Genomic DNA, 15921 nt, shown 5'->3' on the forward strand with positions numbered 1-15921 from the left:
CCAAGGTTGTTGCCTCAACTAATCATGAAATTTCAGATCCAATTAGTGTAATCTTTACCAGTTGAGTGATAAAGAATTGTAGATAACAAATAGATGCTTTACTCCAATCAAGAGAGAATTTAGATCTAAAACGAAAAAGCAAAGAGTATGAGTGAAATATAAGAAACCTTTGAGAGGGGGGAAAACCTAAAAAGGAGTAGCAGGAGAAGCTTCAGAACCTCCACTTTCGAGCCTGGGAAGTAACGAACTATAGTGTAGAGCATTATATAAGATGCTGAAGCCATAGAGTGAGAGAACCTAACCAATTGTGTGAATCCCGCCTGATGAACTTTGAAGTCCAAAGACTTAACGAAGATGAAGAAGGGGAGAGTAGAGAGCTTTGCCTTTGACTTTGAAGTCCAATTCTCGACACTGACAATAGGCCGCTGATTAATAAGCCCTCCTAAAACCCTTCATAGGCAACAAATGATTCAGAGCTTGCATGAATGACACCTTCAATCAAACCATGAAGAAAACTAATTTCAAATTCACCGATTAATGCCCTAGAATTGGAGAAAACATAACTGAATCAACCACGAAGAAGAAGAACAGGCCTTACCTTTCTTCTTCGTCAAAAGCTTTTCTGACTTGATTGATCTCGTCGAATGCATGAAGTAGAAGAAGACAGGAGTGCGAGTTTTTGGATTTTGCTCTCAAAGGCAGGATGCCAATTATTTAGACCAGCTCAAGTCCGGTACAAATGCAAGAGTATTGCGTCTATTATTGTGAATTGAATTCAGATCTAGGATAAAACAGAATTAGGGGTGTCCAGAATAATCGACCCCCACCCCAAAGAGCCTCTTTTATATTAAAAAGATAAAACATATGTACAGTTACAAGAACACCCTTACAGGGCTGAAAGATAAAAAGAACAAATAAAATAATAAGAACTATGATACTGTACAACAAGGACTACTCTAATAATGTACATCTACATCAAGATATATCTTCACACTCCCCCTCAAACTGATGCGTAGACATCAGCATCAGTTTGCCCATAAGAATGAGATGTCGACTCTTAGTCATGGCCTTGGTGAAGATGTCGGCAATCTGCATGTGAGAGGCAACATGAGAAAGAGATATAGAGCTTGCAACAAGGAGGTCTCTAATAAAGTGATAATCCACCTCAATATGTTTAGTCCTCTCATGAAAAGCTGGATTAGACGCGATCTTGATAACGCTAGTGTTGTCGGCATATAGAGGGATAGGAGTAGGAAGAAAAATCCCAAGATCAATGAAAAGTGACTTTAGCCAAACAATCTCGTTACATGCAGAAGACATAGCTCTGTACTCGACTTCAGTGAAAGACTTAGAGACAGTTTGTTGTTTCTTGCACTTCCAGGAGATGAGAGAGTCACCCATGAAGACGCACCACCCAATAGTGGATCAGTGAGTATCAAGGCAACCAGCCCAATCAACATCAACATAAACCCTCAACTGTATGGATGATGAAAAAGAAAAAAACAGTCCTTGAGAGGTTGTGTCTCGAACATAACGGATGATGCGGCGAACTGCAGTCATTTGAGGTTGTCTTGGGGCAAAGACAAATTGGCTAACGACCTAAACAGCATGTGAAATATCAGGCCTAGTCATAGTAAGATAGATCAAAGAGCCAACAAGCTAACGGTACATGGTGGCATCAGAAAGGGTGAGGCCTTCGGATTTGGATAGCTTGACATTCAGCTCTAGGGGGATATCAACATGTTTCTCATCAGTGATTCCAACTAGTTTGACAAGATCAGAGGCGTATTTTTGTTGACAAATAAAATACCCTCGACTGCTACGATGAACCTCCAAACCCAAGAAGTAAGTGAGAGGACCCAGGTCCTTTATATGAAATGAGTTATGAAGTAAGGACTTCATCTCACAAATGCCGTCATAGTCATCCCTCGTTAGGAGCATGTCATCAACATATAATAGAAGAATAGTAATATCCTGGGGTCTTCTCTTAACAAAGAGGGAGTAGTCAGAGGAACTCTGATTATACCCAACTGCAAGCGCTCAAACCAAGCCCTGGGTGCTTGCTTCAGACCATATAAAGACTTCTTCAGGCGACAGACACGTGAAGGATCACTGCAATATCCAGGTGGAGGTTTCATGTAGACTATCTCCTTTAATTTGCCATGAAGGAACGCATTCTTCACATCTAATTGATAAATAGTCTAGGAATAAACAGTAAAAATGGCTATAAGAGTCTGAACTGTGGTGATCTTAGCGACCAGGGCAAATGTTTCTTCATAATCAATCCCATATTCCTAATTGTATCCTTGGGCAACTAACCGGGCCTTATATCGACCAAGAGAGCCATCTGATTTCAGTTTAATCGTATAAACGGCTTCCAACAATAGAAGCATCTGGAGGAGCTGGCACAAGATCCCAAGTGTCATTCTCATGGAGGGCTTGAATTTCAGTATCCATAGCTTCTTTCCACTGAGAATTTCTAATGGCTTGCTGATAAGATCTAGGGATACCTATGGAAGAAAGTACAGCAGAAAATGAACTATGGTTTGAAGAAAAACCATAGCGGTCAGGAAGTCTAGAGATACAAGTAAAACGACGAAGTGGAATAACTAAACTACTATTTGAAATAGGAGGATCTTGGGTCAAGGTATCACTTACAGAGGATATCTGAGATGAATGCTCTGGACGAGTGGAAGGGGGGTTGTAGGTGCAGGAGTCGGGACACGTAGCCGCTTGCGGGTGAAGACAAGAAGATCTCTCTCGATTGAGGAAGTAGTAGTGTCATCTGAATCAAAGTCCTGCAAAACAGAGATGGAAGGAGCAAACAATCTAGCAACCCCACCAAAGAAGGAGATATGTTCAAGAAGCACAACATTGCAAGAAATCTAAATACGACGAATAGCAGGATCATAACACAAAAAATCCTTTGTGATCAGGATATCCCACAAAGGCACGCATAGCAGACTGAGCAGTTAATTTAGATTGTTCACGAACAAGAAGATGAACAAAACAAAGACATCCAAAAACATTAAGGCTAGAGAAATCCGGGGGATAACCAAAAAGTTTTTGGAAATGAGAGGTGTTGCCTAGAACAGAGGATGGAAGAAAATTGATCAAATACACGGCTGTACCGGTTGCTTCTACCCAAAACGAAGTTGGAGTATGAGACTCCTGTAGTAATGTCCACACAGCACTGAGAATGTGTTCGTTCTTCCGTTCAGCTACACCATTCTATTGTGGAGTTTCTAGGCAGTTGCACTGAGATTGAATTCCATGACTCCTCAAATATGCCAAGAAGTCTCCATCTCTATATTCTCTCCCTGAATCTAAGCGGAGGATAGTCACACTGCACTTGAATCGATTTTGCACCATAGTATGAAGCAATTTAAATGCACCAAAGACTTCTGATTTGTGTTGCAGAAAATAAATCCAAGTATATCTGGTACCCCAATCGTGATGTAATAGAAGCAAACCAAACATCACTATGTATTATCTCAAAAAGTTTAGTGGCATGTTTAGATTTATGAAGAAATAGTAAAACATGACTTTTACTCAAACAACACGTAGTGCAAGAAACATCAAAAGTATCAACAGGAGGAATTTTATTCTTAATCAACCCAGAGTCAAACAAAAGTTTTAATTTTTGGGAATATGGATGACCCAATCATTTATGCCATAAATCCCAAATATTATTTCTATAACTCAACATAGAATTAGACAAAGAAGAACTAAGTAAAGTTGAGGATGCCCCCAGTTGAGTCTTCTCGAACTCCAACGCAAACAAATGGCCTAGCCTACGCCCCTTCCCATTCACCTTCCCAGTGTACCGGTCCTGTATCAAGCAACCATCATGAGAAAAAGTGAGAACATTCCCTTCATCAACAAGTTAACCAACAGAAATCAGATTAGTAGTAAGGTTGGGTACTAAGAGGGCTTTGGAGAGAGGAAAGGATCTGGTTGGTGACAGTTGAAGGGATAGATCATTACTACCAATGATGTCTAACTTTTCACCATTAGCCGTAATAATATGTTTATGGTGAGTTTTAGTGGAAGGGATTGCGTGGTTGAGGTAGGCTCCTATCATATGGTTGGTGGCACCTGAATCTATAATCCAAGCATGTGAAGGGAAAAAACAATATGTAAAGAACTTACCAGACAAGCCAATAGCTGAGAAAGTAGAGAAAATAGCAGAAAATACCAGTTGACGAACCCTTTCTTCATCCATGACACCTATTGATTCACCTTTCATTGAGGACTCACCATTGGTAGATACAGTGTCTGTTGCTGAGCCATCCGTTGCCTGATAGGCCCGATGCTAAGTCTTTTTCTGAGAGCCCTTAGCTGGTCGGATTGGACAGTCTGGAATGATGTGACCATGTTGCTTGCAATAGGTACACACATTCTTCTTCTTACAATGAGATGCTATATGTTCAAAACCCTTACACTCATAGCACTGGGTTTTGGAGAGGTCCTTGGAGGTTGGCTTCTTACCCCCATGAGCAACAAAGGTTGTTTCAACCCCAACTTCAGCCATCTTCCCATCAAACCCGGCTGCAGTGAGAAGTCTAGTCTCTTCCATTAGAAGTTCCCCTAAAACAGAATCCATATTTGAAAGTGTTCCCCTACTCAGAATGTTGGACCTGATTATCTCATATTCAGGTCTGAGTCTCATCAAGAACTGAGTTACCTTTCTCTTCTCAAAGTGCTTCTAAATATATTTTACACACTCCACTGGATCCGAGGGATCAATGTGAACAATCTCATATTCAGCCCATAAATCAAGAAAACCAGAATAATACTCCTGTATCCTCCTATCTCCTTGGTTGTAAGAGAATATTTCTGATTCTATCTGATATTACTTAGATACATTGGACTGTTGATAAACCTTTTCTAGGTACATATACATCTCATGTGTTGTTTTCATTCTCCTCATGGGAACAGATATATGATAGTCAATAGAACTCAGAATCCAAGAAACGAGTTTACCATTGTCCAATTTCCATTGTTGTAAAGCTTTGGCCTCGGTCTCAGCTGGTTTGGTAACGGTTCCATTCAGATATCCTTCTAAACCCTTTTCCTAAACATAAAAGTTGAAGTGAAACTTCCACATCCCATAGTCCTGTCCATTCATCTTTACAGGGATGATATCACCTCTGTCTGAATCCATTTCAGCAAGAAAATAGCACAAATAGGGTTCTGCTGAAGTAAAAGGAAATGAATCTGAAGCAAAACTTGATCTAAAGACAAGAGAAATAGAGGCTATAATCAATCCAAGAGAGTAAAAAAACTGAGATAGAAACCGCTTACTTTCACCGAAGATTGTTCAAGATCCAAAACGAAGAGAGGCTGAACACATAGTCCAAAAAAGGAAAGTCTGGACGCAACAGCCAAGAAGAAGAGTCCAGATCTCTCTCAAAACTTCACAAATCTCCGTGAAAATTTCAGAATATGTTGAGAAGGGTTGGGCGACAACTCCTTTCAATTCTTGCTGCAAATGGAGATCAAACGAGAGAGATCCAATAAAATATCTCTCTCTAGGTGCGCAGAAAACAGAAGAGGAGTTCCTGGATATATCAAAACAGTCTAGGACCACTCGACAGAAATGTAGGTTTTCAATAGATCACAAGGGCAAGACAGATCAGAGAGAAGGAAGATCAAAGAGCAACATGCTCTGATACCATGTGAACTGAATTCAGATCTAGGAGAAAACAGAATTAGGGGTGTCCAAAATAGTCGACCCCCACCCCAAAGAGCCTCTTTTATATTAAAGAGATAAAACGTACGTACAGTTACAAGAATGCCCTTACAGGGCTGAAAGATAAAAAGAACAAATAAAATAATAAGAACTATGATATTGTACAACAAGGACTACTCTAATAGTGTACATCAAGATATATCTTCACAATTATCAAAGAACACTGGCCAGATTTTTATTTAGTTTTCTGGGTGGCAGTCTTTATAATAATGCCAGCTCAGCTGTCTATATAGAGGCGGTCCTAATGACCGTCAGTTACAAACCACCGGCTTAGATCATTTTTCTTGTAGTGTAAGGATCCTACCAAGTACACCAACCAAATTGTTAGTTCATTAGGAATCCACTTATATGTTATTTCCAACTCCCTCTCCAGTTTATTTATTTCTTGGAGCTTGTAGTCTTGTACCTGTATTGCCATGATCCCCCACCATTCTTTTCCAACCACTGTCAGGCCATGCTAAAAAGCTGGCAATTCTGCTCCTATGGAGTTATCATGGTTTCTTTCTAAAAACACCTGAATCCCCAAGATTGTTAAGACTTCATCCATCAAAGTTCATTGTAGTGCACTTTAAGGGAGGAGGTCTCCATAACCCTTTTGTTATTCTCCTTGGAGATCATTACCAAAATGTTGACAATTGTCTTAAAACCAGGAAAAAAATCTTATACTAAACTACAAACCTTGGGGGTTAATTCTTCTATGACTTCCTCTCAATGGTTAAGCTCTCCTGTGCTTGATTTATCATTTGTAATGGCAACAAATTATGGTTGGCTCCTTTGCTTGAAATTTAAAAAAGAAAAGGAAAAAAAAAAGTAAATATGTGGCATGAAACACAGTTCCTTTTTTTTTTTTTTTTTTTGATATAGTTCCCTTGGGAAACTTGAATATTTCCTGGAAATGGAGGTATTATTAGTCAAACTTGGCATCTATTTGTCACAAAGAAAAATGCAGTGGACTATTGTTGTGATATGAATGCTATTGCCAAAATATTGATCTCCTAAGTTCAAAAAATTTCCTTTAATCAAACATTTATTTAAGATCCAGGGGGTAATAAACACTAGTTGGCCAACTTATTTTATCCATCCAAGCATCATCTTACTTGTGAGTGTAGTAAGTCTATCTGAGTTTATTTATCGTTACGTCTCTGAGAATGCAACCCCCCCCCCCCGCGGTTGTCATCCCAGAATCCAATACGTTTTAATAATCTTAGATATCTTAGGAGGGCCTTTAGGAAGGCAACAATTTGTGGTGGCAACATCTAGTTCATAACTGAATATAGCCTTTACTCGCTAATGCTAGATTATTGAAAACATGCTTGTAATCACACAAAGTAACAGACACAACACACACAAAAATGTAGAGAAGCAGGTAGTGAATACAAAATGAACTTGCAAGGAACAAGACACCAAGTTGAGAATCCCAACCAAAGACTGTGTATGAATGACAACCCCCTCCCCCCAACACCACGCACAGTAAAAACACAAATTTTGCAAAGGAAACTGAGAATTTTCCCCTATTCAATATGCTAAAACAACAAAAAATAAATAAAGAAAGAAAGAATGAATGAAGAACCTAATGGAACAAATGTTGTTTAGAAGTTCCAGTGACAGTCAACAATACAAAATACTCATTTCAGCCAAGGTTGATAGAAATCCTGCCTTTAACCCCTCAAATATTCAATCCCTATTGTTTGGGTTGGGGATGAGGCAAGATTAACCCAGTACCACTTGCTCTAAGTAGTCATTGGGTCCAATCCCATGAATTCCAAGTGTTGTCTCTACAAGGACCACCCTCCTTTTGAATGGATATGTATGTTGTTCCTCCAAATCACCCTAGACAACTCTCCAGCTCCAAAGCTATCATTGCTTTCATGTTATTAATAGCATTTATCCCATCTTCTCACAACCATGCCATCTGGTAGCCAACATAGCTGTGGATTGGAGAGGTCATCTGCAACAAGGAAGAACCCTGCTCGGCCACTTCTTACCTTTTTATTTAAGCAACATGCGACCAATCTACTAATTCAAATTTCAATGTCAGCTCGCCCCTTACCCCGACCCCACCGACGTCTTCGGGCCCTTCTCTTCCTTCCATCTTTTTTTGCCTTTACTTTTTCCTTCAAATTCCTTTCACCTCGTCGTTTATACATTTTGAATGTCATCTGTCTATCAGCAGCCATCTTCCTCACTTTCTCTGTGATCTCTGCCGCAATTTGTCTGTTGTACAGTTTCCTAAGACCACGCATTAGTTTTGCAAAGGTATCTGGTTGTGGCATGACACCTACTTCCAGCATGTCCAAGCAGTAAAAGCAAGCTTCTTTAACATGCCCATTTGAGAATAACGCATGAATCCAGATGGTCCATGCATACACGTTAAGCTCACATCCCTTGGTCATTATGCAACCCCAAAGGTCTTTAGCCATTTCAAGCTTGTCCATTCTTAATAGGGCATTCAGGAGCGCTTTCAGAGTTCCATATTGAGGAGCAGACAGAAGACCTCTGCCAACCATCTCTTTGAAGTACCCACAAGCTTCTACCAAACAGCCTTGCCCAAGAAAACCATTGATCATGATGATGAAGGTGTCTACCCCTGGGCTGAATCCACTAGCTTCCATGTCATTCCAAGCTTTAACACCTTCTTTCACCTCCCCTAACTTACAGGCCAGGCGGATCACAGTGTTGTAGATGCTGAGGTCAGGAATGCAACCAAACTTTCTCATCTCGTCCACAAGTTCCATACACTCTTCCAGCTCTTCCTTCTTCTCGTGGGCCAGTAAAATGTGTAAATATGTCATCTGGTTTGGAGTGCAACCTTGCCGGATCATACTATCCAGAAGCTCATAAGCCTTGTTGATCTTCCCCCACTTGCAGAATCCGCTTATCAGGGTTGTGTAGGTCACTACATCTGCAACACAACTGTTTCTCTGCATCTCAACAAAAACTCGCATTGCTTCCTCCATTTTTTCCTTGGAACAGAGTGCCTGAATTAGAATCGTGTACGACGTGGGATTCGGATTACACCCTTTCCTCTTCATCTCTTGCAGGAGGTCAAATGCATCCAGAATTTTCCCTGCCAATGCATATCCACTAAGGAGGTTGTTGTAGACGACAATGTCTGGCTCGAAACCAGCTTCCCTCATCTGAACCAGGATGTATTTGGCTTCCATCAGCTTCCCTTCTCTACACCAACCATACAACAAGGAAGTAAAATGTTTGAGGGTCGGTGTAAACTGGATTCTCATATCCTCGAAAAGCGAAGCAGCTTCTTTGACACTGCCATTCTTGCACAGGGCATCGAGTAAACACCCGAATACGTGCTCATCAGGTTCGCAACCGTACTTGGGCATCTCGTCCAAGACTTCAATGGCCTTCTGAACCATCCTAGCTGAGGCAAATCTCCTCATCAAGACGACAAAGGTATCGGATGTGATTAGCTGGGGATTTTCCTTCCTCATCTCTTCAATTAGAGCCCAAACGGCACCGAATTGCCTCATCTTCCCCAAAATCCTAATCATGGACTTGTACACTTCGTAGCTGTGTCTGTACCCAGGTTGCTTCGACGCCCAGGCGAAGAACCTATAACCTAGGTTTCCAGCATCGCCGCACCGATTCAAGACGCGTTCGACCAGACCCGGCCTTATAACAACACCGCATTCTTGCAAAGCAAGTTCCAATTTTGGAACCCTAGAATGGTATTTCCTAAGGATTCTGTAAAACTTTTCAACATCTGTGGAGTATTCATCACAGTTGGGTTGGTGGTTATAAATACCTGATTTGTTTTCGAGGCAAACTAATCCAAGCCCACGCCTACCATCAGCGGATATGCTCGAAATTATTCTGTTCATCAATTTCTCATCTCCGTCCTCACTGCCATCGTTGTGGACGATAGAGACGTCATGTGGGCTCTGGTTTTTTTGGCTGGGGTTCAATTCTTCCGCGGTTGTTTTGGGAGAATCCATTTTAAAGGAGGAGAAATGAGATATTAATAATTCATGCAGCAGTTGAAGATTCGTGGGTTTGATCACGAAACCTTCTCTGCAACCGACGTTGAAAGCAAATTTCGAATTGGAAGAGAGGGCGAAACGGCAGTTGGTGCAGAGACGAATTGTAGTCAAAGAGACTGTCTTCATCTCTTCCTGCCACTCATTGTGCCAGGATCATCGTTTTCTACTTACCTCTTCATGGGCCGGACTCGGATTTAGCTTTTGCTAAAATTCTAATGGATCCGATCCGAAGCCAGGTCCGGCAAAACACGAGACGCCATAAGGGACAGACTGGATCTGCTACTCACATGGCGTCTCACACCCATGGTTTTAAAAGGCGGACGAGGCGAGGCTAGAGGTGTAAATCGGGCCGGGTCGCGGCCCGGCACGATTTTGGACCAGCCTGGCATGGCACGGCACTAAGGCCCATGGACCGTGCCAGGCCCGGCATGAAGGTTCGTGTTGTGCTGGGCCGGGGTTCAAGATCCATAGGCCAATACGCTTCGTGCCAATAGCTATATAACAACTAGTTTAGGGGGGCTTTTTGGATAAAGTTATAAATAACTTTACAATTATCAAAATATCCCTCCCAACAACTAAATAACAACTAGTTTTTTGGGTATTTTGAGCAATTGAATTATTATCAATTCCTATAAATAACCACATCTTTCATCATTCTCATCACACCAATTCAACAATTCTCTTAATCTTTTCTCTCTCTCTCTCTGTCATACTCATACATTATTAATTCTTTGCAATTTGAGCAATTCAGATTAGCTAATTGTCTGATTCTACATTCTTCAATTATCAAAATCGACTTGAAATTTCAACTTTCAACAAGAAGGCTTGCTCAACCAACTCAAGTATCTCAATTTGAGAGGCTTGGATGTTGAAAGGCTTCAACCGTTGAAATCAAGTTGGGATTTTGAACTAACAATCTGGGTAAGTAGAATTAGATTATTTTTTATCTTTTTTAAATTAAAAAAAAAAGGTCGACTCTTCTGAAAATCGATTCTCCAACATGTTCACCATTGATGATATTCGATTGCATCATGATAGTGTTAGCACCAATGCAATTGATGTCGATGAAAGTGAAACTTTCACCCTTGATACTGATACTAGGGGAAAAATGAGGGCCTTTAAGTTGAGTAGCCCAGTTTGGAAAATTTTCAAAGTAGAGGGATATTTAGAGAAAGGGGAAAATGTCGTTTGCTAAAAATGTAGGAAGGACTTTAGTTATTGTAGCAAGGGTGGTACGGGTCATTTGACTAGAACAACCATTTATATTAGTTGAAGATCCAAAGCTAGAAAAATGGTTGCGTAGTTCTATAAACCCACGATATAAAAAAGTTTATAAGAATTTATGCTTTAAAAATTTTTTATTCATATAAACAAAATTTAGTTTCTTTGTTAGAAAATCTTAATTTTGAAGTTACAATTACTTTGGATATTTGAACATCCAAATTTAATATTAGTTGTATTTGTGTTACCTATCATTTCATTTATGAAAATTGGCTTTTGAATAAAAGAATTTTAAGTTTTACTAGGCTTGAATGGCCACATAGTAGCTCAGCTATTGCTACAAGTATTTTAAATACTTTGCATGCATATGGATTATTTTCTATTCGTTTTGATAATGCCAGTAATAATGATTATGTAATAAATATTTTAAAATCTCAATTAAGACCATGCTTAAATGGTAAATTATTTCATATTAAATGTGCATGCCACATCTTAAATTTATGTATTCAATATGTCTTGAACATTTCTACTCATATTTCAAAAATTAGAAATAAATAAATAAATAAATAAATATATATATATATAAAGTTTAGGGCAAGAAAACAAGAATTTAAATATTAATTTCAAAATTATGATTTAAAATATTAACATTTTATATTAGATGTAAAGCATAGGTACAATTCTACCTATGCTAGAAAGTTATATATCTCATAAACAAATTATTTCTGATTTTTATAATTCAAAAATGCCTAATGATATGACAATTGAGGAAGACTGGGAAATGGCAAAGAGATTTTTTAAAACATTTTTATGATGCAACTAATGAATTATCTATAATTTATTATCCAATTAGTTGTAATTTACTTTATCAATTAATGGTAATTAGTGATTGTTTTGCAAAATATAGAAATAATCCACAATTTCAATGTATTATTGAAATAATGGAAAATAAATTTAAAAAATATTGGGAGAACATTTATCCCCTTTATTATTTAGCTACAATATTAGACCCTACGATTAGTAAAAATTGTTTAGATACTTTACTTGAATCATATTGTGAAAATATGAATATTGAGATAGGAAAGAAAAAAGAATAAATTAATAAATTATTATTTGAAATGTACAATTTGTATGAATTTGAAGTTGTAAAAAATATTCCTACAACATGTTCATCATCTTATTCTACTCCTAACCTTGAGCCCAGTAACGGAAGAGAAAAACTTTTTTATTTAATAAGTAGAAGGCAGAAATCTACTAGTTCTTCAACAAATTCATTTACTAAATTTAATTTTTATTAACAAGCAAATTTTTCTAATTTAGGTGAAGGCCTACTGTTTTTGAGAAATGTTTAAAACCTCCATTGTCGTTAATTTTCCATCACACTTCGTTCACATGTGGCATCACGTGAAAGTATTTTTTTTAATTCTTAAAATACCCTTACTATTCCTTATCTTTGCTCTAGCTTGCCCCAAAGTACTCCCAATTGCCTTCAGTTGTTCTCCTTGGCTTGCCCCAAACCACTACTACAAAGGATTTTAAATCCAAGGAATGGAATGACTGAAGCCTCTTCTATCAATCCTCAATATATTCAGGGTAAAGGGACTCTTGCTCCCGCTTCCCAAATTCCATTGTTCATGGGGTACCTTTAATTAATCAAGTTTCAAATTGGAACCCTCTCCTTGTGGCTAGTTGGTCTCCCAAAAATCGGAAAAAAAAATTGTCAGAGATTCAACCATGTTTCAAAACAAACATTAATAAATATGACACAAAACATATAGGTTTACAAGGTCATTGAAACACTAAATATTATGATTTACGACCTATGCCCATGCTTCAATGCTTAATACCCTTTCTATAGATGACCATGTTCAAAGATTACCTTGAAAAATTTATGACTATGCCCATGCTTCAATGCTTAAATATTAGGGTTAGGATTCACCATGGTGGCATTAGTAGATACAAAATGAGCAACACCTGGTTTTTTTATGGTAGGTGGGCCTATGGGTGCTACATCAGTGACAAAAGTGGACACAAGTGCCCTATTTGGGTCTACAGTTTCAACTAGATTGGATGCCTCTGATGCTATTGTCGAAGGGGACAATTGTTCATCGAGGATTCAAGATGAGGTGGCACATGTGACAATGGGGACTTGTAACAATAGGTAGGTAGCATTCGGCGATCAATGAAGGAGAAGTTGGTTTGGATTCCAATGAAGCCAAGAAGCTTAGGGTGGTCGGCATTTCATCGGTTGGGTTTTATTTTGAAAATTTGAGGAATAGTGGAGGGCAAATTAGATATTCCATTTATTTCCATTAGCACTTACCACAATGTCAATTGTTATAAATAGTAAGGGTAATTTAAGACAATATATAAACAGTAATGGTAGAGTTAGTTAATTAGCTAAACCCTAAGGGTAGTTTAAGAAATTTGCCCTTAATATTATAATGTATTTATAATGACAATTGAAGCAGCTTTTTCAAATTTCAATGTGTCACGTCACTTTAGTGATTCAAGAAACCCCTCCTTTCTCGAATCCCAGAGCTAATCATTGCAAAAATGTTATTTGAAAAATAGAATTGCCAAATGCGATTTTTTGTTGATTCCATTTAATTGTTGATGTAATGTGCATGACACATCAGCAAAAATGGAATGCTTGTGAAACATTTCGGTGTCAAACACTAGCCTAATGAGTTGAAATGCATAGTGATTTGGGATATATTTGATTCAGTGGGCATTTATTGGAAAAACACCACCACTACATCAACACTACATAGGCGTTGGTGTTTATTGTTCATGAAACCACTATTTGATTTCAAAATTGATCAAATAATCAATGAATAACAAAAATTATTTAAGGCATTAGGGGAAACTTTAAATTCTTGTTTCCCCCAATGCCCGTGCATTTATTGAAACTAAATGCTTAAATGGCACACTTTAAGCTGAGGTGGAAAGTAACTTTATGGGATGTTACTGAAGCACTCATAAAACGCCCAACCAAACAACAAAAACAATAAGGGTAAAAGACTTCAACATACCTCGAGTTTTCATAAATTGACTTAAACATGCCCTAAGTTTTTCAAAAAGACTTAAATATACCTTGTGGGCTAATCCCACAAGACTTAAACAAACCCTCTATCATGAAAGGACTATTTAAAATTTTAAAAATCCTATTTTTCCCTTATAAGAAAAAAATGCCAATTAACCACAGAACCATCCCATGAAAATGAAGATGGAATATCTTCACTTATAAATTGATTGTTAATAAATGGCATTTCATAATCATCTCTCGCACAAGATGGCACAGTAGCATTTTATGGAATAGAATTTAGGGGAAAACACGACAGTTTTAAGGAGTTATACCAAAACAACTAAGACAGACTTCATCAAATGGGACTAGAGGTGCCAACAAAGAATATAATGCTATATATGGTTTAATGATAAAGATTGGTGGAAAATTATTGTAGCAACAACCGCAATTAGGACAACAACACTAGTAGGTGGAGGAGGGGGACCGACGTGGCTAAGCAATGTAATTCTTCAATAGCAAAACAAGTATGACAATGGTAGTTGCTTACACTTACAGACCAATTTGGATTCGGTGACATTTGCCACTTTGAACCAATAGCAAAACAAGTACATTGGTTTTTGCCAGAATGCCTTCACAATACAAAACTGATATCTTGGATCAATACATCATCTGTGTATATTTTAAAATTTAAAAGAAAATGAATAAGAAAAAAGTCATAAGGTATTTTTATGTATTTCTTTTAAATCCCATGGTATGTTTAAGCCAATTTATAAAAAAACTCAGGATATGTTTAAATCTTTTACCCAAGCACTAAACATTTAAAGTAACATTTTTCAAATAAACATTTATGTAAGAGACACCCCTTCAATAAATGCTCACAGAACCAAACACATATTTGATCTCCAGATGCCATGAAAATCTACAAAAGGTTATATAAATGGAAAGTTGTTTGTGATTTTCCTTTATTTAGAAATGAAAAATCATTTAGTATGGATAAATATTGAATAGGCATATAAGAAATTTTATATTGGAATCACATCTATAACCTGCCATGTGATAGGCCAAGTAAGTGCTACATCATTTAAAATGCAACAGTTCCAATAGTTGTTGAAGGAAGCATTTATTTGATGTTTTCAACTAGTTTGCTTCTGTTGCATTGTAAGACTTGGCTCTTCTAACATCAAGCGGTCTAATTATAAGTGTTTAATTCACTTGAAAACGTGGATCTAATAAGAACCCAAGAGAATCGCAATACCTTGATACAAAACATCCCCTAGTCAATGACCCAAAAGATGTATCTTAGACTCAAGGGTGCTAGTGGACCAGTTTTGGATTGGGTCTAATCCAAACCAAAGCTAGTCAAATCGGATTTGGATAGTCCAAAATATTGGCTCTTCTAATATCAAGTGGTCTAACTAAATGTGTTTTATTTCACTTGAAAACGTGGAGCTAATGTGAATCCAAAAGAGTCGCAACACCTTAATACAAAACATCCCCTAGTCAATGACCCAATGGCCCAAAAGATGTATCTTAGACTCAAGGGTGCCAATGGACCAGTTTTGGATTTGGTTTAATCCAAACCAAAGCTAGTCAAATCGGATTTGGATATTCCAAAATAATTATTGGATTTGACCAAATTTAGTCCAACCCAAGCTAAGTTTCAACATCTAGCATCCAAGCGGGTAGGTAGAAACCTGATCACATGGTTTAACATTAGATTACTCAATGATAATGGGCATAAACAAAATGAGAAAGAAGGGGAATGAGAATAAAAAAAACAATAACAACAAAGACAATGTCTTTGGCATCAACAAAATGTTATGGGCACCTTTACACCCTAAAAACATGACAGTGAAATGAAAGTTATCAATTTATCATTACACACTAGCCTATAAAGGAAAATGTTGACAAAATCA

At 37.9% G+C, this 15921-nt stretch overlaps 1 protein-coding gene across 1 annotated transcript; it reads right to left on the reverse strand.

Annotated features, from left to right (window-relative positions):
* Positions 1-7110: 7110 nt before the first annotated feature.
* On the reverse strand, positions 7111-9904 carry LOC148846526 (putative pentatricopeptide repeat-containing protein At5g65820). Its single transcript, XM_088955132.1, has one exon. It carries the CDS (start codon positions 9880-9882, stop codon positions 7777-7779), a length of 2106 nt encoding a protein of 701 aa, XP_088811258.1. The 5' UTR covers positions 9883-9904; the 3' UTR covers positions 7111-7776.
* Positions 9905-15921: the final 6017 nt, after the last annotated feature.

Source organism: Nelumbo lutea, chromosome 7, assembly GCF_056320005.1.
Source record: "Nelumbo lutea isolate HS-2025 chromosome 7, American lotus-T2T, whole genome shotgun sequence".
In the NCBI taxonomy this organism is placed as follows: domain Eukaryota; kingdom Viridiplantae; phylum Streptophyta; class Magnoliopsida; order Proteales; family Nelumbonaceae; genus Nelumbo; species Nelumbo lutea.